Below are 23,053 nucleotides of genomic sequence, written 5' to 3'. Positions count from 1 at the left end.
GGCCTTTTATTTTGAACCACACACACACTCAGGAGGGAAGGGGGTGGGCTGCTGCCTCTGATTGTGTGTGGGGATATTTGTGGCCAATGACATGACACAGAAACACACCTTTTTTTGAAAACTTTTTTTTCTGCATCTAAAGTTAGTTTTTTCCTGTTGTTTGACACAAGTCATTAATCTGGGAGCTCTTTGTTGGTGTCCGTGTCTTTCTCCCCTCTCCTCCTGTCTCATGAAATCTGATCCCACAGTAAATCTTTGTGCTTCAGTCTGTCAGCTCAGGGTTCTGGGGACAATTTACTGGCTTTTATCAAACCTCAGAGAAAAGCTCTGGGATCGGGTACACTTTTGATTTACAGATGATAAAAGAGACGCCTCGCAGGGCCTCATAAGTGCGTCTTGTCTGGCGACGGTTTGACAAACATGGCTGTTCCCTTCACAAAGAAGTCCCCACTTTACAAGAAAGCTCTTTAACCTTCTGAATTCAGAGTAAAATATTACGTGGGAAACCACATACTAGAGCCCCATATGGAGTGGACTGTTGCCAGATTGGATTTTTCCTGTGAATAACAGGAAAATAATGAGATGAGCAACAGGTAGTGTGTTTCCTTTCCTTGCTTCTTTCTCCAACGACAAAATGTTGTCCACAATTCAAAACAGTAAGCACAGAAATATATATAAAACCTACAAATGACCTATGCCATATAAAAGTTCCCAAAAACTATATAAACACCTCTGTGTTGTTATTCTTCTTACACAAATTAAATAATTTAGTCTGCTGCTTCAGAGCTTCTTGTAAGTGCATTACAGTTGCAAACAGGTTTCCAGTTTTACGGTCTAAGAGACTTACAACAGTAGCAAAAGAACATCAGAGCTCGGGACAGGCCATGACTGACATACAGTGCCGCCCATAACTGAACATGGCGGTGAGCTAAGCTAGCGCTCAAGAGCATCATAGTTAAAGTACATCAACTTTCTGGCGCCAGGCCTCATGGGGGCCTCCATGGAGGTCATCGAAAACAAGGTAAATTCTAAATTGAAGCAATGATAACTAACGTTTCATTTATTGTTGCTTCAGTAAAATGTAGCTGATTCAAAAGTTAAACCCCCCTCCTTTTCCAATGGTATGAAATTATTTTTGGTAATGTTAATGCCACAGGCGAGCCTATTGGCCAGTAATATTAGACTGAGTGTTGTCATGCCAAGACCTGCAGAAAAGCTGGGAAGCTAAAAAAAGAGAGGACAAGAAAAAGACGGAGCTGGCTTTGGCATTTGTGCCCAACAAGAAGTTGTGAACGAAGGTTTTCAAGTCAGATCCAAATGCCAATCGATCACATCCAGGTTGAGCAGGCGAGTGTCATCAAGGCTAACACTACTGATCCAACATGCATGTGCTAATATATGAAATCAAATATGATGGGGGCCTTTTCATTAGGCCTTCCAGGGGCCCAGCCATTTCCCAGCCTGCCTGGGATGATAAGTGAAACTCTCTGAAGCCCACAATTTATTTTAATAGAGAAGAGAGATGTGTGTTTTTTACAAAACAACCTTGAAAGTTGGAAAAAAGCAACATAGATATAATACAGTATGCAAGAGTTTCTGATGTATGTGATGTGATGTCTGAATAATTGGAGCTAAAATATGTTGTTTGAAGAAGGTAAAATGAGGCGCATTGTCATTATTCAGATGTGACAAAATGTCAAATTAGTGGTTAAAATGAAGTTTTTGATGCCCCTACCAGAAATCAAAGTACAGAAAAAAACTGTATACAAGGCTCCTCTGGTGTTCAGAGGTAATATTTTGGTTACTCTAAAAAGTGTATTTTTACTTGAGGGGTATGTCGTCCTCTTGTGGATAATGTAAGAATTGCTTAGAGTGCAGATCTTTTCTGCTGAGTGGTGTTTAACGGCCTCAGTGAGGAATGTGTGCCAGTGGAGCAGCTGGATTCTCCTGAGGAGGAGTGGAAGCAAACACAAATGTACACACACATTCAGGCTTTAAAATGACGATTTAATCAAACTACACAACACTCAGCAGCCAAATGAAAACACTTTTCTCATATTATCTTAAAATAGTTAGTTTGAAAACCACATTGCTACAGGTAATTGTTAATCGATTCGTCATCATAAGATGTAAATCAGATCTTTAAAAGTGTTTTGTGTGTGGAAACGTGAGGGGGAAACTGTCCGCCTGGTTGATCGTCTACCCCCCCACATGCCTCTTCTGCAGGTTTCACATCATCCTGCAAATCACTCTGTCTGACTTTAACACTGCATGTCATTGGACACCAATGGCATGGGATGTTCTGATTGGCTGAGACGGCATTATGGCAAGCTGGTGAGGCTGCTGTTAAGAGTAAATAAAGGACATGAACACCTGTAGCATTTGATGCAAACATCCAATTATTACATTAAAATTACATTTTTTTTTATTTGTGCCATCTCCATTTCTTCAATGATTGTCATTATAACAAATAAAAAAAGGAATTATTTCATAATATCTTACCTCTGAAGGTTTATGATCTAGCATCTGAAGGAAAAGAAAGTTCAACATATTAGTTTTTCACAGTTCCTGAAACTATAGGGCTCTGTTTGCCAAAACTACACACACACACACACACACACACACACACACACACACACACACACACACACACACACACACACACAAAGCTAAAGCAGATGCACAAAATATAAAACATATACCATACCATACACTCTTCTTTAAATGATCAACACAAAACACCAAATAATTAGGTCTTTACTCCGCCAGCTGCACACAGCTGTGCTAAATCTAAACATATATGCTTCTTAATGATGTATGCTGAGTATAAAATCATCATTACTGTTCAATGTTTTTTAGCATTTTCAATAGCATGCTGTCAATATATGAACATACAGTACATGCCATAGGAACATCTGTCATTCTCAACACTGAACAGACTATGACATGAACATAAAATACAGTAGCCTAAGGCAAGGTAAGTTTATTTATATAGCAATTATAAGGCAAATCAAAGTGCTTGACACAAGACATCAAGATCATCATGTACACAGAATTGCACTGACTGTTTTTTACAATTACTTATATTTTTTCTGTCCACAGTATTATTTTTGTCCACTGCAGTTTACCATTTTATTCACTTATTTATCTTTTATACATTTTCTAGTGAATCAATACGTCTCAGGTCGCGGGATGTCACATGTCAGGTTGTCGACACAAGGAAACTCTCACCTATTTTCTATCCCAGCACACCTGGGCAGTACTCCAACGCCCTGACGAAGTCCATTAGGCTGAAACGTGTCAGCGTTTTCCACATTTTTTCTTAACTTTCCACCTAAACCTCTCCCACATAAGTGTGCCTGTAACCGCTTCAGAGACATCTCCACAACCAAACAGAGGTAAGCTGCTGTGGTTCTTTCAGTAATTTGTCCCTACTACAGCGCACCTTGTACTACGCAACGTTACCCGACACACAGTGAGCACGGCAGCTTCCATTCATAGTTTTCCTTAGAATTAATATGAATACAGTCATTGTAATGTAAGGGGATAGGATCAAATAAATGTAAACCTCATCATACTCCTTTTCCAACATGTAATGTTTGCTTCTTGTGCTGTGTAAGCTGAAATGGCTGTTTACTTTAGTATTGTTTATGGCTGTTGTCATTTATTTAGTGAACAACTTTTTTCAAACATGTTTGAATCAATCAACCAATGAATCAAAACTAGACAAACAAGGAGCAAAAGGTCAGCCCGGACTCATGCAACCATACGCAGTGCTAGAAACCCGACTCAAGATGATACCTTCCCCGATGATTAGCCAGAGAGGACGCCGCTCGTGATTTCCGTGTGATCCGATTGGCTACAGGGGTCTGCACATGTGCATTGTCAGTTCAGGAGATTGCTCATTGAGTGTGTTGTTTCAGTGGTGGTATAAACACACACACAGGCTGTCTTTTTTTTTTTTGAAAGATGTGTCAATGTGGAGAAATGTGGTGCTTGGCAAAAACTGTGAAAAAAAGTGTGCTGGGTTGATGCTTTGCTCGAGTGCGCACTGAGGGAATACTACTTTCAATATCATACTAGTTTTCGAAAATTACCGACTCTGCCTTTAAAGCATAGTGTCATATTATCTGGTACTTCCAATCATTCATATAGTTAAGATTTAAAAAAAAAAAAAACTTCATTAGAAGAAACTAAAAAGACAAATGAATGTTTCTTAATATATTTAATATTTACAAGAGTCCATAACCCTCACCTGTGCTTTCATTCATAAACCTCCTCATGATGCACACCTGGAAAATAATGTATCCAGCAGTCAATAAGAGGCCGACCCCAGCTCCGATCCAAACATACGTCATATCTAGAACAAAAACAAGCAGCAAACATCACAAGATGCAAGGTTAAACCTGTAACATCCGTTTGGGAAATGTCAACTCATGTTTACCCCGTGTCACACTAGTACGTCTGTGTGTGTGTGTGTGTGTGTGTGTGTGTGTGTGTGTGTGTGTGTGTGTGTGAGTGTGTGTGTGTGTGTGTGTGAGGAGGGGGGACAACATGGAAGGAGCAGAAGGAAGGGACGATGTGTGATTTCACAACTTGTTTACTGTGTTGAAGAGAAAAAGACTCAGTCATGGTATCATGCTCCTTTCCACAAATTCAGTTGCGTCACAAGTTTTTGCAACTTGAATCCTGAACATCTAGGAACTATTGAGTTCCTAGCTTGATGAAGTTGACTGCTGGTCAAGGTCAGCAAACCTCTTCAAAACTAGAATATTGACAGTTAAATAATAGAATAAATGTTGCCATTGCAGATGTTCTAAAGGATTCCAGTTGCATTTTAGGTCACTGAGGATGACACGGTCAAGTTTCATCAGTCACAAAATCGTCATGGATTGATTTTATGGAACAGTTATAAGTGAAATACAATTCAAATCATAAAGAGAGACTTATTAATACAGGCATTATTGCATTTTCACAGGTTTTTACATTTTCAGCCAAAGACAACTTTTATCCCTCTTGATTCATTTGACTATTTATAAAGTTAAAATATGTGTAACCTTGTAATATGTCAACAGAAATATTCATTGGATCAATAAATGGATTGAGAGACATCAATCTGAATGGATGTCTTCTTTTTAAAGGTCACATATTAATCTCTTTTCAACAAGTTTAAATAAGTCTCAGAGCTCCCCAAAACATGTCTGTGAAGTTTCTTGTTCTAAATCCACTCTGATCCTGTATTTGATCATGCCTATAAACCCCTCTATTTCAGTCCTGCTCAGAACAGGCTGTTTCTGTGTCTGTACCTTTAAATAAGTAAATGAGCTGTGTTTGACTACGCCCCTCTAGAAGGGCTTGGGTGGCTTGGGCTTTCTCGATCAATTCCCTATTGTTTACAGTGAGAAGTCAGACTCAGACGGCAGAACAAGCACCTAGCTGTGGGAGTGTCACCCACCTGGGGGAGGGGTTACTGCCCTTTGTGATGTCGCAAAGGGAAAAAAAAAACAGCGTGTTTGAGCACACATTTTCTGAAAAGTGGAGCAAGCAAAAGCCGGACAGCATAATTGAGGGTTTGTAGACAGACTAAGGACCCATGTTAGTGTTAGAAGAACACAGTAAAGTGTATTTTGCACAATATGTGACCTTTAATTGTGGTACCTTGGACTGTTGTACTTAATTCTGCAGTTTTTTTTCCAAAGATTTATTATGGAGCCTTTTATGCTTTTCACAGAGATACAAGACAGTGGATATATTCAGAAATTTGGAAGTGAGAGCAGAGAAAGACATGTGGAAAAGTAACCACCGGGTGCCCACTTCTCAATAAATACCAAGAATGTACTGTTTTCTGAAATATAACCTCATCACCCTTGAGTCATCAACATACTGTATGGTAATCACCACTAAAGAGTTATACTAAAGTACTCAGTGTAAACTGTGAACTCACCTAGTTTTTCTGGAGAGTCTTCTCCGTCTCCTCTGACAATCATCAGCAGACAATCTGGAACACATTGTTGTTTGAGGTCACAAAAACAGGTCCAGAGAGGTACAGGAAGTAGGTAACCACAGCTTTGATGTTGACTGCAGATAAGGCCAAGCTCAGTGCAGTGGTGTGCACAGTTCAGTGAAAAGCAGTTGCACAGGAGATTTTTCATGCATCTGCAGTTTTCTTTGGTACTTTCTAAAATGTTGCTCTGGCAGCAGAAAAATCAACGTGTCTTTTAAAGTAACCTTCGTAGTACGTACAGTATTTGACCAGCTTCAAGAATGTACTAATGAATTGTAGCAAACCTAGAGCGGGTAAATAACACATATGTGCAAAAAATATATGAATTGCACACCTAGATAATCGCCAATATAAAGTTTCCAAGCATTAACAATTTCAAACATTGACAGTCTTACATAAAGACATAACTACCAATCAAAGGCCTCTCTAAGGAGAGTGTTTGTACATGTACAGTTCACATGCTCAATATAGACCAAGCTTACCATGTGCCTGATGGTTGGCATGTTGACAGCATGCCTTACATTCACAACAAAACACAGACATTTAAAAGGTGCATCACTTAGAGACAAATGCTGAGGTAAAGTACCTCAAATGAATCAGGGCATGCATCAATATAAAAACACACGGAGGTGAAAACGCAGGTCGGCCTGCTTAGGATAGCTTTGTGGCTTTTCTCCCGGCACACAAAGAATAGTGGTTCTTTATACATTTTCTAGTGAATCAATACGTCTCAGGACGCAGGATGTCACATGTCAGGTTGTCGACACAAGGAAACTCTCACCTATTTTCTATCCCAGCACACCTGGGCAGTACTCCAACGCCCTGACGAAGTCCATTAGGCTGAAACGTGTGAGTGTTTTCCACATTTTTTCTTAACTTTCCACCTAAACCTCTCCCACATAAGTGTGCCTGTAACCGCTTCAGAGACATCTCCACAACCAAACAGAGGTAAGCTGCTGTGGTTCTTTCAGTAATTTGTCCCTACTACAGCGCAACTTCAACTACCCAACATTACCCGACACTGGTAATATATAGCACCACTGCTGTATAAAGAACCGTTTAAGCAGAGGTGCTCCCAAAGGGGGCCCCAGCTAACAGCACTCACTGTTGTTGCCCTGCTATGTGTTGCTGTGCAAACCAAAGTTGTCAATGCAAAATCAACAAATAAAATGATTTTTGCCTAGGGCCCCACCAGACTCTAGAATTGCCATTGCATTTAAGTCCACTATGGTCCTTCAGTGGTTGTACAGCGGTTCTTCCTCTAATGGTTCTACATAGCCTCAAGTAGCCACAGGTCAGAGGCCGCCGACTCAGAGGACAACAGCCTCTGTACAAGGGGTGCACGGACTAATCACGACTAAACTCTTCTTTTACGCTATCTCCCTGACTTTCAACTGGAGTCTACTGCTCTGCCACCTTGAGCACATGATATCCTTCTTAGTTTCAGTGGTTAAATACCAAATATGGTAACACTTTACAATACGGTACACGCACTTTATGATGCTTCACTATCGGGTACACAAAATAAGTAAGGAAGGATTAGGTAATGGTTAAGTGAGTAACTACCCATCATGATGATCCACTTTTTTAAGGGTTAACTAGTAGTCAGTTCTCATTTGGGATTTGTAGTTTTTTGCTTCATTACTTTTTGATGCTGTTTCATAACAAGTGGTATTTTTTTTTAAACAAAGTTACACAGTGCTCACTGATTAGGATCATAATTCTGAATGAATTGATATCGATCTAAGTCTGTTGATGATGCAAACGAACCCAGAATAAATGTGGGATTACAGCTCAGTTTTGCTCAATACTTTGAATTCAATTTATGTAACCCAACTGTTGCAAATATTCTCTGTAGGTTGTAGATTCATCTGTATGGATTGGGCACGACAATACACACACACACACAAAAAAATCATCATAGGCGCTCTTGTGTTTCTAACAATTCAGAGCAGTTTGAGGTTAAAAATAAGAAGGAGGCATCACATTTAGGAGTGACTGCCAGGAGAACATTAAGCCAGCACTGTTGTGCAGAGGCTAGAGGACACAGTCATACTGGTTTATGGCTGTAGCTGACACTGGAGCAGGGTGACGCTGAAACAGAGCATACATGCTCAGTAAGTGGCTGTTTTATATTTAAGAACCACCAGTCACATGCCTCTGGTAGCTCTTGTTGTTACTGTGTTTGAGATTCTACAGAAGAGTAATAGGAAAATGCAGCTGCAGCAGAAATCAGACTACAAATAAAGGTGGAATAACCTTTGACCTTTTCAGTAATCATCTGTCAGTTAGCATATTGTATTAGTTAAATTTAGTAACATTTACTTTGCAGGCAGAATCACCAACAATTCCCTTCAGACATCAGCTTACCTACTTTTCTAGAGGTTATATGATTCAACATGTTGCATATAGGCTCAGCCTGTTGCTGTTACGGAATGATCTATCTGTTATGATCCAGTTTTTGGTCAGTTCAGCTGAACGCCTAACACATCCAGACTGTTAGGAGAGATTAAGTTTCCAGTGACCACAGTGTGACCTCTTACATAATGTGTCAGGTCCAGCAACATGAGCACTCACAGTTCACTGTTTAACTAACGGGCCAAGTCAGGATGCAAGTCCTGAAACTACCCATCTAACAACTTTTATTACGAACAGTATTAAATTAACACTGTTGTACTTATTGTACATGTTGAGGCCTCACTAATAATATTAATAATCATTATATGATAATATATTCCACCTTAAAGTATTAACCCTTAAATGGTGTCAGTATATGGGGGGACACAGAATGTCATTACTTTGTAATCAGAGTGTTGATCGTTTTTTAAGTTTAGTTCAGTTTCAGTGAAACACACACACACACACACACACACACACACACACACACACACACACATACACACACACACACACACACACATACATGCGTACCTTACTAAGAGGGGACTAACTGTCTATACTAATGTGGCCTTGTCTTTCTGGTCATTTTAAAAATACAAACAAGTAATACCACAATTACTTGTGATGTCTTTAACAATAATATTATATATATTATGGTTTATTATGGTATATTATGGTATATATCACGCACACGCACACACACACACAAGCTCCTAATCTCATACGTATATCACCTTTTTCTTTTGTATCTTGTTAAATATTTCACATCACTAGAGTTTGCTAAACCCATCAGCTGACAGTTCATTTGTAATGCACTTGACTGTAGGTCATCTTTCCAGACATTCATGTTAAAAGAAGCTACAAGTAGGGTCATATCCATTGTCCTAGATCTCAGGCTTTCAGAAAATGACAAAAAATACAATTAACGTGTCTAAAAAGTGGACAAAGAGCAGCAGAGAGTTGCGTCTGCCTAAGCTTGAGATCAATCAATCAATCAATTTTTATTTGTATAGCGTCAACTCATAACAAGTGTTATCTCGAGACACTTTACAAGAAGCAGGTAAAAGACCTTACTCTTTGTCTGTTAACATTACAAAAGAGCAGGTAAAAAGACCTTACTCATTGTTATGTTACAAAGATCCGGCCTATCCATCATGAGCACTTTAGCAAAGCAGCAGAGATGTATTATGTACTACATTATAAAGATAAAGGACTCACCAATGATGAGGACAGCCCTGATAACAGCTGACAAACACCCACATATCTGAATTGCTCTCATCTCTATTGTTTCCAGGCAGTTGTCTGACTTTTTGTCAGTGCTGTTAGTCTTTTCTCACAGTCAAACGATTTCCTGAGCGTGTGGATTTCAAATCTGTGCAGATACAAGATTATGCATCTTGAGAGTCCTGAGTAGGCAGGGTGTAATATCTGAACAGTCTACATAAGGAAGTGGTGTTTGGTCGTGGTTCTTGAACTCATTTAAACCAACATTGGGGAGTTTTTCACCAGTTATGAAACATACTGAGATTAATACTGATGCCTCACTATGACCTACAAAAGTCAACCATTGCTATCATGAATAATGCTGATTATTTGACAACCACATCAAACACATCACCAAAACAGCCTTTCTCCATCTCGGAAAACATCGCCCGCCTCCGTCCATCCCTCTCCTTTTCAGCTGCTGACACCCTCACCCATGCATTCATCACTTCCAGGCTAGACTACTGCATCTCATCTCATCTACGGTTCATCATCCAAAACTCTCAAGAAACTATAATATATCCAGAACACTGCTGCTCATCTTCTCACACATTACCGCGATGGGGACCACATCACCCCCGTGGCTCCCCATCCTCCAGCGTATCCACTTCAAACTCCTTATTATCACCTATGAAGCCCTCCATACTCTGGCTCCCACTACCTGTCTGAGCTCCTCTACCTGCACTCTCAGGTCTGCTAACACAAACCTCCACCACATCCACTAAAAAACTGTTTTTATGAAAAATTGGATTTGCTGAGTATCCCATGAGGTTGATAGCGTGTTTGACGGTTAGTTTTCCAACATGGTTAACATCTTGACTTCTTCATGTGATGATAATGTAACTGCATTTGAAGTTTGTTGATGCTCTCCTCTGTTTGGCCAGCTGACTTATTTATCAACTCTCGAGGGTGTCAGTTATTGCAGGCCTGTCAACACTCCCTTCACAGAAGGCAAATATCGGCTGACTGTGTGATAAGTGTGTTTATTTTGAACGCTGATGGCTAAAGACTGAGCTAACTTTAGTTTTTATGTCATACTGACATGAAGAACACATTTTATTTGACAATATCTGCGCGCAAATTCAAATGATTCACCGTCTCTAGAGCGTCATGTCTCTCAGCTGTTCCAGACTCACCATACCTGGGTTTACTAGCCTGTAAGTCTTGAAGGCCAGTTACCCCCTGACTCTCTGTCCCAGTTCCAAATGGGCATGAAAGGGCATGAGCCAGGCTGTTTGCTGGCTCCCTGTGGTTTCAGAGCCAACCGGAACATCTGTGGGTGTCACTCATAAGGTCACAAACAAAGAATCCTGACCCTGGTGGAGTTCATTCTTGAGTGTCTGTTGTCTGACTGGCCTTCTGGCTACTGTCGTTCTCTCTTACTAGAAAACCAATCCCAAATAGGCACTCCAACTGTGTAATTTAGGAATAAGTACAAAACAGTAACCAACAACAAAACGTTAGACATGACTCTCAATCTTCATCTGAAACATTGCCTTACATTTCTGTTAACATTACTGATCTTAGAGTTTTTTTGTAAAGATTTATATTTGGACTTTTTGGGGCTTTTATTAGAGATATAGGACAGTGTATAGAGTGGAGAATGAACGAGCCATGGGTCGGACTCAAACCTGGGCGGCTCGCTTGGAGGACCACAGCCTCCGTACATGGTGCACATACACTAGCCACTGCCCCACCACAACCCCAGAGTTTAGGGTTGTTTAAGCTAGGAAATTTCAAACCAAATCACAACAAATACAAAAGTGATAATAGCAATATGGTAGCTCAAGCACAGCTTTATACACAGTATGAGCAATTTTTTTTCATAATAAAAACAGCCATGGGTGTTCCTTTTTAAGGCCTTTGATTAACCATTTTGTGTGAAATAATGATGGAGAGGGTTTAATTTGTGAACTCTATGGCACTGGCTAATGTTACAGGGTAACAAAGTATTTTGTTACTCAGTTCAGTGACCAATTTCAATGACTAATTTTCAGATGTAAGGCCCCTGCTCCCTCCACTGAATCTGACTCAGATGACTATAAAGTATAGACTGCACAACAATGTCCAATATACTGAGGGCTTCCACAATATACTGAGGGCTTCGTCATTATATTGTTGCGCTTAAAGCTTGAAAGAGAGGAGTGCAGCACAATAAGATCTGATTTTTAATCGTATCCATCTACCCTTCTCTGCAATGTTCAACTGGTTCGCCACATTTAGATTGTGGATGACCCCACTTCTGTGCATATAAGCAGAGTAAATGTATGCAGGTAGGTTGCTCATTACAAGCTTGCAACAGTCACAGATACTGGAATTGATGTTTCTTTTTTTTAAATCAGAATATTTTAGAATCAGAATCAACCTTATTGGCCAAGTGTTTGTACAGACTCTGGCTCTCTTTGTATGTGCACAAATATGCAATAAGTCAATAAAGGCAATAGTGCAGTAGTAATTTGTGTAAAAGATGATTATTAATATAACACTGCTGTGTAGCCAGATTGTGAGGTACGTAATTCACAATAAACACAGTATGTACTGGAAATATATGAATTATTGATATGGTCTATTGACTAGTTGTCTAGATGTAAAACGAATTGAAACAATTTAATTGCCTATCTTATTTTCAAAAGTTAGAGTTTGGTTTGAACCCTAGCAGTAGGGTGCAGGTTCACAGTATTTGTCTCTTTAAAGACTTGAGCTGTTTACTTTAGCATTGAAAGGCACATGTTAATGGGAGAACTGGTCAACCAACCATGTGCCAGTTTTGCATTAGACTTATCAGCTGAAGAGTGGAAGGTGCAGTCGGCAGACAGGCAGGCTGTTACCTTATGAAATACAGCGTTACTGAAATAGGCCGGCTTAAATATGGCACCTTAATGGAGTACAGCCAGGCAGATGCTGGAGAAGTGGAGTTATGGAGCTGTTGTTAGGGCCAAACATGGCTTAACAAAAATGCAATGTAATGGTTTTGAAACATCTTTTTTTTAACATGCAAGGACAATTTTAATTGAAAGGTAGCACTCAGCAGAAGAACAATTTAGATTTGAATACAGACATTAGAAGGTGCATGTTGTTATCTCAAGACATTACCAAGTTTAGCCACGCAGTCATTATTTTTTTAATTCTATGACACTTCACTTTCTCCATTTGGGGAATGCCCAGGGTCAACCTTCACATGTGACCTCATCCACTGACTTCCTCTGACTCATGAAGGATAACAAGTATACAAATGTCCCCTCCATTTCAGTTGAATCTCACAGCAACAACAGCTGCATTGGTCCTATAACTGGACAGCCCACACTCACTTCATTTCCACAACACAGCCTTGTAAACAGAGTTTGATCAACAAGAATTAGCCCAGCCCTTTTGTAGTCATGTCAGTCATCAGACACCAGCCATCCCAAGCTCCACTTTAGGGACCGTCCTGCTGATTTAGAGTGATGTGACGCAATGGGCTATATCAGAGAGCTTGTTTCCCTGGGTGACGGAGGCAAAATGAGCTATAAGCTAAAAATTAACCAATATTGTTGGTGACCATGGTAAGTACATCCTGTATCTATGTGATGTCTGAACAAAGATCCAAATGATTGATATCATCTTCTTCATTGACATGAAGTCCTTGTCATCTTCCCATCAGTAAGGCCCATCAGCCTTCTCTGCTTGGTTACAAAAATAACCAATGACAGTGTCCATTTCATCCTGCTGGCCTGTCTTGCCCTGCTACTCGACACCCAATGGTTATTCCAATGTGAGCTAGCAAGCTGCGCCCTGAGTTGCTGCTCAGTTTGGCCACACAAGCTTGTGCGTCTATTTTAGTATCTTCACAGCTCGCTATCAGGACCCTGTACAGACTAGTGCATTTGAACATGGATCAGAGGGCTTGACTCACTTTGGTGAGATTTCTTTGTTCACTCAACTTCAAGAGATATGGTTTGTTTACCATGAATGGCGACCCCTAACTGCAATTTATTCTCAGCAGATGGTTCTGGACTGAATTCCTGGATTCTACATTGAGGATTTGTGTTTGATACAACTATTTAGATTGGATGGTTACACTCATGAAAGACCCATCAACAAGGTAAGATGGCTGTGTGTTGATGTTTATCAAGACGTTGAAAATGCTGAGGACCAGCGACCACTCTATAAGAGAATGAGTTTTATCTTTAGTTTTAACTAAACTTCAACTAAAGGTCAAAAATCTCCCACAGCACAGGGGCAACTGTATGTCTAAATTGTGTTGCTTTAAAACCCTTACACATAATAGCATATTATTTACATGTACTGTATATTGTATTACTATTACTATATTGTATTACTTCTAGGCTATTGCTCTATACTGTATAGTTAACCTGGCTGCCTCATTCCTTGGGTATAAATACACAAGCAGATGCTGGGAAAGTACCGTGGTTGCTAACTGATCTCTGGTTATGAGAACTGGAGGACTTTTGGCGACCGAAGTCTCTTGGAAAGCCATAACATTCTCTGAGTCTGGCTTAATATACAGTAAAGTAACTAATTTCTAGCAAAAATATCCATGCTGATGGCTTATAATTAAAAATTCTATATATTTCCGCCTTTGTAAACTCTTCTAGCTTTCACTAAATAAACCTTGATTTTGAATATAAATGGTTGTTGACAACTGGGATTGTTCCAACCTTTAATATACATATTCAATTAAGCCTGTGATTGAACCATTGAATGTCTCTGTTTATGTTTGTCAGTCAACCTCATTTGCTTATGGGGAAGGTTATGGATTTGCATACACAGTAGTTGAATACTGACTTATATACAGGTGACTAAACTCCCATGTTAGTAGATATAAATGGGTTAAAGAGCTATTCTAAGACCTCACCCGGATAGCTAAAGTAAGCTACAGTAGAGCAGCTGCTGCTGGAACTGATGTGACCAAATACTTGCATTTCCTGAGCTTTGTGGTGTATCAGGAATATCATCTGAGAGCTTTGAAGAGGAATCTCTATATGCATGTACATTTAGTGTAACAAAGGTATACTTGCATTTGGCAGGGACCAATGTGAAGTGTTTTTTCCTCGATTGAACATGAGCAATGGAAATGATGGCCTATTCTAATAACAGTCCTATACATGGATAGGGATCTTTTCTCTGGGTCACCAACAGTATGATTAGTGCTCACAGCTTAGGGAACCATTTAGTGCTTAAAATAGACAAGCGCATGGTATAAGTGTTTGTCTGCTGCCTGCATAGTGACAGCATGGCTGAAGCTGGCACATGTCATGTACATAAAGGTCATCAGATCAACTGAAGAGTTCAAAACCTAATATTCATAATACCAACAAATGTTGCTGAAATAAAAGCTGTTTCAAATGTTTGAGTATGTAATTTAAATTAAACCTGTAAGATTTAAACACTAACCCTGATTTCACTTTCTTTTTTTTAGGCGGATCATATTTTTCATCCATATCCTGACATCAACCTGAGCTGGACAGGTGATGCACATGACAGAGAGAAAGCTGTTGACATCATGAGCTGTGTGGAAAAACGGCACATGAGCCATAGGGTGGGAAGCATGCTTCACCATCGCTTCCCCAATGGCTTCACCGACTTGTTCATGGACGACACTGATCGAGAGGTCAGCACTCTCACTGATCGAGCCTTCCGCAGTCTCTGCGTTGGAGATGACGCAGTTTACAATGACGAGTTATTGTATGGATACTCGCCTTTTAGTTGCCACAAACCTTTGGTGGGGGAGCCTCTTAAAAAGACTCATCATAAGGAAGCTAAAAAGCAGGGACAAAACAAAAGTGAAAAACTATATACCCAACCCTGGAACCAGCAGCAACAGAAGAATATGTCCCACATGTCATCTTTCCTCAAAGCATTTAGTGCTACAGAGGAAAGCTGTGAGGGGATGTTAATAAAAAATGGAGGTATGACAGACATTAAGGGGGAATCCTGGGATAAGTCAGCACTTCGAAGCATTCAAAGAGAGCTATCAGAGTTCTCCTCGGATTACCCCACAAATCTCACAGATGGACATTACAAGAACTGTCATGGACATCACTCTGGTGATGGTCCATCATCCAAAACAGGCAAAGATGTCGCCCTTCCCTCAGGGAAATCCTCAAAGATTAAAAATGGGAAATCTACTGTCAAACTCCGAAAACTTAACGTCAAAAACTTTTTCCTCCACAGTGAGTTAAGCCCTTTTCAAACATGGACAGATTTTAACCGGTTTCCATTTGGCCAAGAGGATACAGTTCTACCTTCAGATAGTATCCCTAAGTGGTACGACTTGCCTTTTTACAAGGAGCTGACAGAGGCACACAAACAAGAGACTCAGCATACAGAGGAGGTGCAACCATGCCAAAAAACAGCTCTTGAGGCCCCTCCTTCCGCTGCTCCCAAACCCTTTCCTCCCCCTCCGCCACCAAAGGTCCTGCCAAAGCCCTCAGCTGCTCCAGCTGAGAAGAGGTGTTCATCGGATGGAGGGGAAGGGAATGCTGCCCCCTGGAGGCGCAACAAGTCCAGGGCTAAAAGTGTGATTCCAGTCAATCAGTCTGGGATAACACCACAGGAAAATATTTCAAAACAAGTGGATGAAAGTCTGTTTTTTTTCAAAAAGGAAGCTAGATCTGTGGAGGTGAAAGCTGTCGAGGAGGTCAGCTCTTTGGCATCTACTCCTTTTAGCATTTGCCAGCTGATGACTCCCCTTATTCCCTCCAGACAACCAACAGAAACATCAGAAATCCTCCAAGGTGTCCTCTCACCCTCTGCTCTTGACCTTCCACTACGACCACACTCTGAGGCCAAATTGACCCCTGAACCTCCAGTCAAGCGGGAAAGCTACAAATCACTTGCTTCGAGCATCCTCTTCAACCTCAAAGACAACAGGAAAAGGGTAAAAAGCCGTTACAGCCCACCTAAATTCAAAACCCTAGAAGTTCCTGAGGCTGACACCCAATCTCCACAATCAGATTCTATAAAACATTCACGAGCTGGCTCTGAGGGCAATGTGTCTGGTTTAAGCACTCCTGCCATTTTAAAAGAAGGACTGGCAGTATGCAGTCCTGTTTTAGAAGTAAACAGTAGCCCAACTGTTGGCCTTCCTAAGCATGATTCTGATGGACGTCTTTCAGATGATTATCTGTTATCAAATCTATTGCAAACTAAAAGAGATGCAGCAGGTAACAGTAGTCTTAGTGATGATAATCCAATGTCTCCCTTCATTCACTCTAAAAAGACCAAGAGTTCCATGGCTAAAAAGCAAAACTACCCTTCCCTGAATTTGTACAAGAAAACTAGCCCTGTTGACAGTGAGATGAAATATCGTCAAGTCCCTCCAAACACTGGTGCTATACACAAAGACCAACCAACTGAGACAAAAGAACGTTCACCATTCGCACGTAATAAAGAACTCTCCCCAAAAGTACTGAAAACAAACATAGGGTTGTCTCCGAATTGTTCTAATATCAACAAAGACCGTTCCCCCTTAATTCCACCCAATGTACTTGAGAAAGAAGGTTTGTCATCAAATGCATCAGTATGTAAAATACCACCAACTGTACCGGACAAACCAAAACAACCGATGAAAGACTTAAGAGAAACAGACTTTGGGTTGCAGCCTGTTATTTCCAAGGAAAAAGATACAAGTATCCAACCCTTAAGCACAAAGGAAGTGATTAGAGCAGCAAGGGAAGCAATTAATGCAGCCAAAAACAAGGCTCTGATGGCATCTCAATCAAATAGCATCGATAAGACCATTTTAGACAAAGAAGAACTGAAGGAGAAAGAAGTAGACAAGACGGTTGACTATTCAAAAGAAAGGTTTAGTTACAAGAGCTTAGTTCCAGAAAATAGCAATGTTTCTTCTCAAAGTAGAAGTGATTCAACTGGTGATACACTTGTCCAAAAGGGCAATATTAAGAAAGAGCCCCCACCAATTCCAATGAGAAATTTTGTTAAATCTGATATTCAGCTTGCTCTCGACAAGCAGCAAACTAGTACTTTTGATACACTCACTAATGGTGATTCAGGGAATACAAAACTAGATTTACCATTAAAACAAAATGAATCAGATCGGAAACAGGCCAAACTTAAACATGTCTTCTCAGCCAGACAGAACAATTATATTAAATATCAGAGATATGCTGAGAGTGATGATGAACAGGGAAAGGAGGTTGAGGCAGGTGATCTGAAAGTGAACACAAGAATGGACGATGATGAGGAATCGATGCCGCTTAGAGAAATGAGAGATAGCGAGCATTTAATCAATGATTTACATGCGTTGAAAGAGCTGGAGAGAGCAAGACTTGGCGATCGTGTTCACGACAATGCGAAGAACAAATTTGGTGTCATTAACATCGATGAGGAGGCGAGAGCCAAGAACGATTTGATCTCGAGGGAGCTAAGGAATATTAAGAAAGGAATGCTGTCTATGAGAGGGAACACAACGGCTAAGAGAGATCTTTTTGCAAAGAAAGAGAAGGATCAAAGCAAGCTAGAGGCTTTCTCAAAGACAGACAGCAATGTTATAGTAAATAAAGCACTTATAAACGACAACTATGACAAAGCCAAAATGGCACTTGAAGAGATCATTTCAGAGAGGCAAAAGAGAAATGATAACTTAAAAGAGCAGGAGGGAAATCCAGTATTAAATGAGAATGCTGGTGATGAAAGTCAAGTAGCGAGGGTAAAGCAACGTAAACAATCTATAAAAGATACTGTCACAGAGGCCAAGGAAAATCAAATGGGTTATGCTCATTCACTTAAAGAAACAGATTTAAAAGAGCGGTTAGGTGATCTGAGAGATCACAATCACATAAGAAATATCCTTTCACAAACTGAGCCAGGACTTGTAGAGACTTACAAATCAGCTGGTAAGAATGCTCTCCAAAGCATGAATAACATTGGCAACGAGCCTAACTCACTCGTAAAAACTAAAAGTAAAGATGTCCATGTTAAACAAACAAATAATCTAAGACATGATTCAGAAGAGGTGAATTTTAAACATCTAGAAAGACAGCTATCTAAAGACAGCGAAGACAATTGGATGTACCAAAATGGTGGCAAAAGGGTAGATGCTCCTCCTGTTCCTCCTAGGAGCAAAAAAGGAGGAACTACAAGAGATGGAAGCATCACAAAGGAGACAGATAGTTTGAAAGATTTTGAGGAAGAGATCTTTAAAAATGAAGGAACATATGAAAATGGTGTTGTACACTTAGAAGAAAGGGCTACAGGTTCAAGCAAACGAGAAGTAAGCAGTCACCTTTTCACAAAAGAAGCTGTGTCCAGTCAAAGTGAAACCTGTTCAGATAAAAAGTGGCAAGATGTGGTACAAAATGCAATTTCTAATTTGACCGCTGCTACTGATTCAGTTGTAACTGAGTCCATTTCACCTGTGAAATACCCCCAGTCTGAAAATGCATCGTGTTTATCATCACACCTAAGAGAAAATGAATGTAAGGCAGATAAATTTTTGGCAGATATGAGCCCAAAAAAGGAGGCCACAGTCGAAAGCAGCAATGACAGGATACAGGAAATATACAAGGTCAAGCGTAAAGCTCCTTTGAAACCAGACCATTTGGACACACCAGATGACAGTACAACTAACCATTTGGTGGAAGCACAACCTAACAAAATGAATAGAACTAGTAACGAAATAAAACTAGATTCAGAGGCTCTCAGTGAAAGCCCCAGGGAAATTATATCACCCTTACTACTGGTAAATGGCATTAGCATCAATCAGAGCCCACCTGATCATGCCAGCTTGTCCTCAAAATCTTCTTACTTCTCTGTGGAGAGTGCTCTACACAGAAATACTGAAACCGAGTCAAATGTTTACCACTCTCTGGAGAACTTGATTGGAGAGGTGGAAGAGGTTGATGAGGTGATGCAGAATATTCCACAGAACACAAAATGGGATTCCGACAGGATTGAGGTGGAATACTACTCTTTGAGTGATCATGAAAGCGAGCCAGATTGTGTAAGGCAACCAATTAGGTCTCCTAAAAAAGAAGAGACAGAAGTACCATACATGCACAGCAAAGAGGGTGAAAACGCTTCTTCAGATCAATGCTCAACCCAAGATGAACATAATCAGATACCATTGTCACCCTTAAACACTTTCTCACCATCTTTGGGAATCCCTGCCTTGTTTAAGGTCAAAGACAACACTTTCAGTAATAAGGTAAAGAAGACTGTACAACCCTGGTCACGAAGAGGGAGTCTGAGTGTTTCAGTAAGGGGAGAGGAGGAATTACATCAAGTTAAGGAAAATCCAGAGCTTCTTCCAACTGGTGAACCTGCCAACAGTGAAATCATACCAATCCAAGAGAAAATCTTCAAACCTAAACAGATTTCAACAAACATTTCCCCTCCCCTACTACTGTCTCCTTCAAATCTGCAAACTGAAACCCCAAAAAAAACACAAGTGGGAGGATTCCTTACTGTACCACAGGAGGATGACAGGTTTTCCGGTGTGAGTCCATCTTCAGAAGGCGTGGAGAGCTTCACAACTAGTACGGCTGACACAGCTGATGAGATGGGAGCAAATGATGAACTGCTGGTAGAGTGTGAAGTGTCAAAGGTCCCCAGTGAACGATCAGGGTCCACCTGCAGTGGTAATGAAAGCCAAACGGGGCTGCCCAAACCACCAGCTGTCTTGCCCAAATCTGAAAAGGCAGTTCTTAAAGCCATTAAGCTTGCAACTAGAAGGATGAAAAAGGAGGAGGCCCAGAAGTCTCCCCTCAAGTCCTCTCAAGGTAGCAGCAAGCAGAGAGTGGATAGACACAAGGGGGAGAAATCTGAGCACAAAAACAGCAGCAGCAGAAGTAAAAGCAGCAAGAGCGGTGAAAGAAAACACAGAGAGAAAACAGAGGACAATCACAATCAAAGTGAAAATCACCAAAGCAAGAACAACTTGAGTGAGCAAGTAGTCCATGAAAGAAGAGGCCACGTCAGGGAAAACTACCAACTGGACAAAAACGACCAGAATCAGGATACTCGGAGACAGAGCCATGATTTGGTTGAGAGCAATAACCATAACAATGAGGCACTACCCAAGGTTGTCTCGGAAAGGCAAGGCCGCAGCAACAACAGACAAATTCGAGACAAACCTCAAAGGCACTACAGTAGTGATAGGGTCATCAGCAATGTACCTGTGTACAAATCTCAAGTAAATGACAGACCCATGCCAGAAAGGCCATTCTTGAGATCACAAAGTAATGATAGGTTCTTAGGAGATAAATTGGAGCGAAGACTAAGCACCGATATGTCAGTCAATGAGAGGCTTGATCCAAGGTCCCAGCGTATCGAGAAGTCTATCATGGATGAGCTTCAGCAAAGAGGACGAGCCAGAGACAAGACAAGCAGAGACAACCCACTGAGAAGGAGTCACAGTATTGATGCCTACAGCACTGAAGTTCCTCACCCCTCAACCCTGTCACGTCAGTCAAGCCACAACAGTCACACCAGCCACACCAGCCAGCTTTCTCGCCCGTCTAGCATTGAGCATGCCATCGTTACACAGTCGTTCCCAATGACTCAACGTAAGCTCCTCCAGGATCCAGATTCTGGTCAGTACTTCTTTGTTGACATGCCTGTACAAGTCAAGACGAAAACTTTCTTTGATCCTGAAACAGGAAGTTATGTGCAGTTGCCAGTCCAGCCACATGAGGGTGCAGTTCCTCAGGCCTCGCCCTTGGAGGTTTTGACCCCTCCTCTGGTTGTTTATCACGGATTTGTCCCAGTGCCTTTGTCTCCCATGGCTCAAAAAGGTCACATCCAAGCCCAGCATATGGCACAAGAGGAGTTTGATCAAAGACACTTGGAAAGGTCAAGGCAAATGCTTTGTAAAGAGAGACATCCATATGTAGAGCCTGTCTATGGGCAACACGACCACATATTGGGGGAGTTTCTGGGCACTGAAGAGCTGGACTGTCCAAGCTGATAGGACATGAGATATTAAATGATTGAATGTCACTTGAGCTACTGCTGATTTGTTTTGTGAAAAAAATGGTTGTCATTGGATTTCAGGGATCATTTGTGATCAAGTGGTTAAGTTTCTGTGTTGGGCAACCACCAACTTTCTGGTCGGTGCTTCTTACTTTTGCCACAATAATTTTAAGACGGCAACATTTCAGAGACGAATTTCTCCCTGTTGGGTTGATGGATGCTATTGTAAGAATAGAAAGAAGCTCTTAATTATGCACACATATTCTGCCCTTTGACACTACTTCAGCTGTAGTGGAGATACTTCAATGTGATGTTCGGACGAGAAGAGCCAGAAATTCAAGGTACATACATACACCTAGTGTGGCTATATTATCATGAGACAGTGTTGAAAGTGGTCTCAGGAAGTATTTCCTTGGAGGATTTTCTCCTCAAGGTTTGATGTTTTACTTGTCTTGGCCTTATCTGGCTTTGGGCTCTTGAAATGCCATTTTCATTATGAGGAATCAGTTTGACCTACATGCAACTGGCAGGGGTTTATAAATGGTTCATGTATGATAGTTGTTGAATGCCGTTATTTTAATTTGGGTTTATAGATTTGTGTAAGATAACATGCAATGCTCGAGTGCTCAGAGACATGGATGCTCCATGTACATAATGTATTTAAGTGTAAACAGAAAGGGTAAGCTTGAATGTAAATGAGGAGTATTTATTGTAAATGCAAAGAGTTTGTTATATTCAACTACAGTAGTATTGTGGTCTTCATCACTTTTCAAATAATGGATTTTAGTTTTCTGAAGAGTTTATTGGCCCGCACATTTATTTTTTAACTTTGAAGTAAGAGAGTGTGTCAATTATCAAGAGCTTCTTGAAACAGAGATAATTTATTCAAACATTTTCTTAAATTTGTATAGTTATTGATTTAAACCATTGTGTCCCAACAACTAAATTAAGAAACATTTTGCATGCTGAAATGAAAATCGCAAAAACACTTATGTGTGTTTGATACAACAACAATTGTATTTCTACTGAGCAAAAGCTTTGATTGGTATTTTGAGGATTTTTTTTAAATGCAGAAGACATGAAAAGATGATTTTTTTTTCAAGTTTGTTGCATCAGATTTTTTCTAACCTAGAATATTGCAGGGCTGTTTGTGTCTGTGATGCATTCCAATAAAAAAAACAACTGTTGTTACAGACTTATATTGTACTAGTCATTATTAATGTCACCACACTGTCATTAGTCCTCAACAAATGATTCAAACTAAACAAGTTATATAAAAAAACACTGAACCTTTCTGAAAAAAACCCCCACAATTATTACAATTGTTATGATTGACAATGTATGAATCATTGGTCATTTTCACAAATTGATCTTATATTCAAATAAGAATGTTGAATGAAAGTGTTTCTCTGTCTTCCAATTCCTCAATGTAACTTTGTACTAAATATATTA

General features: G+C 40.3%; 1 protein-coding gene and 1 long non-coding RNA gene across 2 annotated transcripts; one reads left to right on the top strand and one right to left on the bottom strand.

Annotated features, from left to right (window-relative positions):
* Positions 1-1,986: 1,986 nt before the first annotated feature.
* LOC132955321 (uncharacterized) lies at positions 1,987-5,693 on the bottom strand. Its single transcript, XR_009665921.1, has 4 exons — positions 5,659-5,693; positions 4,256-4,360; positions 2,503-2,526; positions 1,987-2,343 (listed from the first exon to the last, which is right to left on the bottom strand). It is a non-coding gene; the product is annotated as an uncharacterized LOC132955321 (long non-coding RNA).
* Positions 5,694-13,586: 7,893 nt separating this feature from the next.
* Positions 13,587-22,796, top strand: LOC132955554 (uncharacterized). Its single transcript, XM_061028439.1, has 2 exons — positions 13,587-13,748; positions 15,087-22,796. The coding sequence occupies exon 2, from the start codon at positions 15,171-15,173 to the stop codon at positions 21,594-21,596; it is 6,426 nt and encodes a 2,141-aa protein (XP_060884422.1). The 5' UTR covers positions 13,587-13,748; positions 15,087-15,170; the 3' UTR covers positions 21,597-22,796.
* Positions 22,797-23,053: the final 257 nt, after the last annotated feature.

This window comes from Labrus mixtus, chromosome 21, assembly GCF_963584025.1.
Source record: "Labrus mixtus chromosome 21, fLabMix1.1, whole genome shotgun sequence".
Classification (NCBI taxonomy): Eukaryota; Metazoa; Chordata; class Actinopteri; order Labriformes; family Labridae; genus Labrus; species Labrus mixtus.
Note: the sequence above shows the minus strand (reverse complement) of the source record. Positions and strands in the feature narration are given on the sequence as shown.

Bases quoted from the DNA above. Each gene is read 5' to 3' on its own strand.
- LOC132955554 (XM_061028439.1), top strand. From the start codon at position 15,171: ATGAGCTGTGTGGAAAAACGGCACATGAGCCATAGGGTGGGAAGCATG.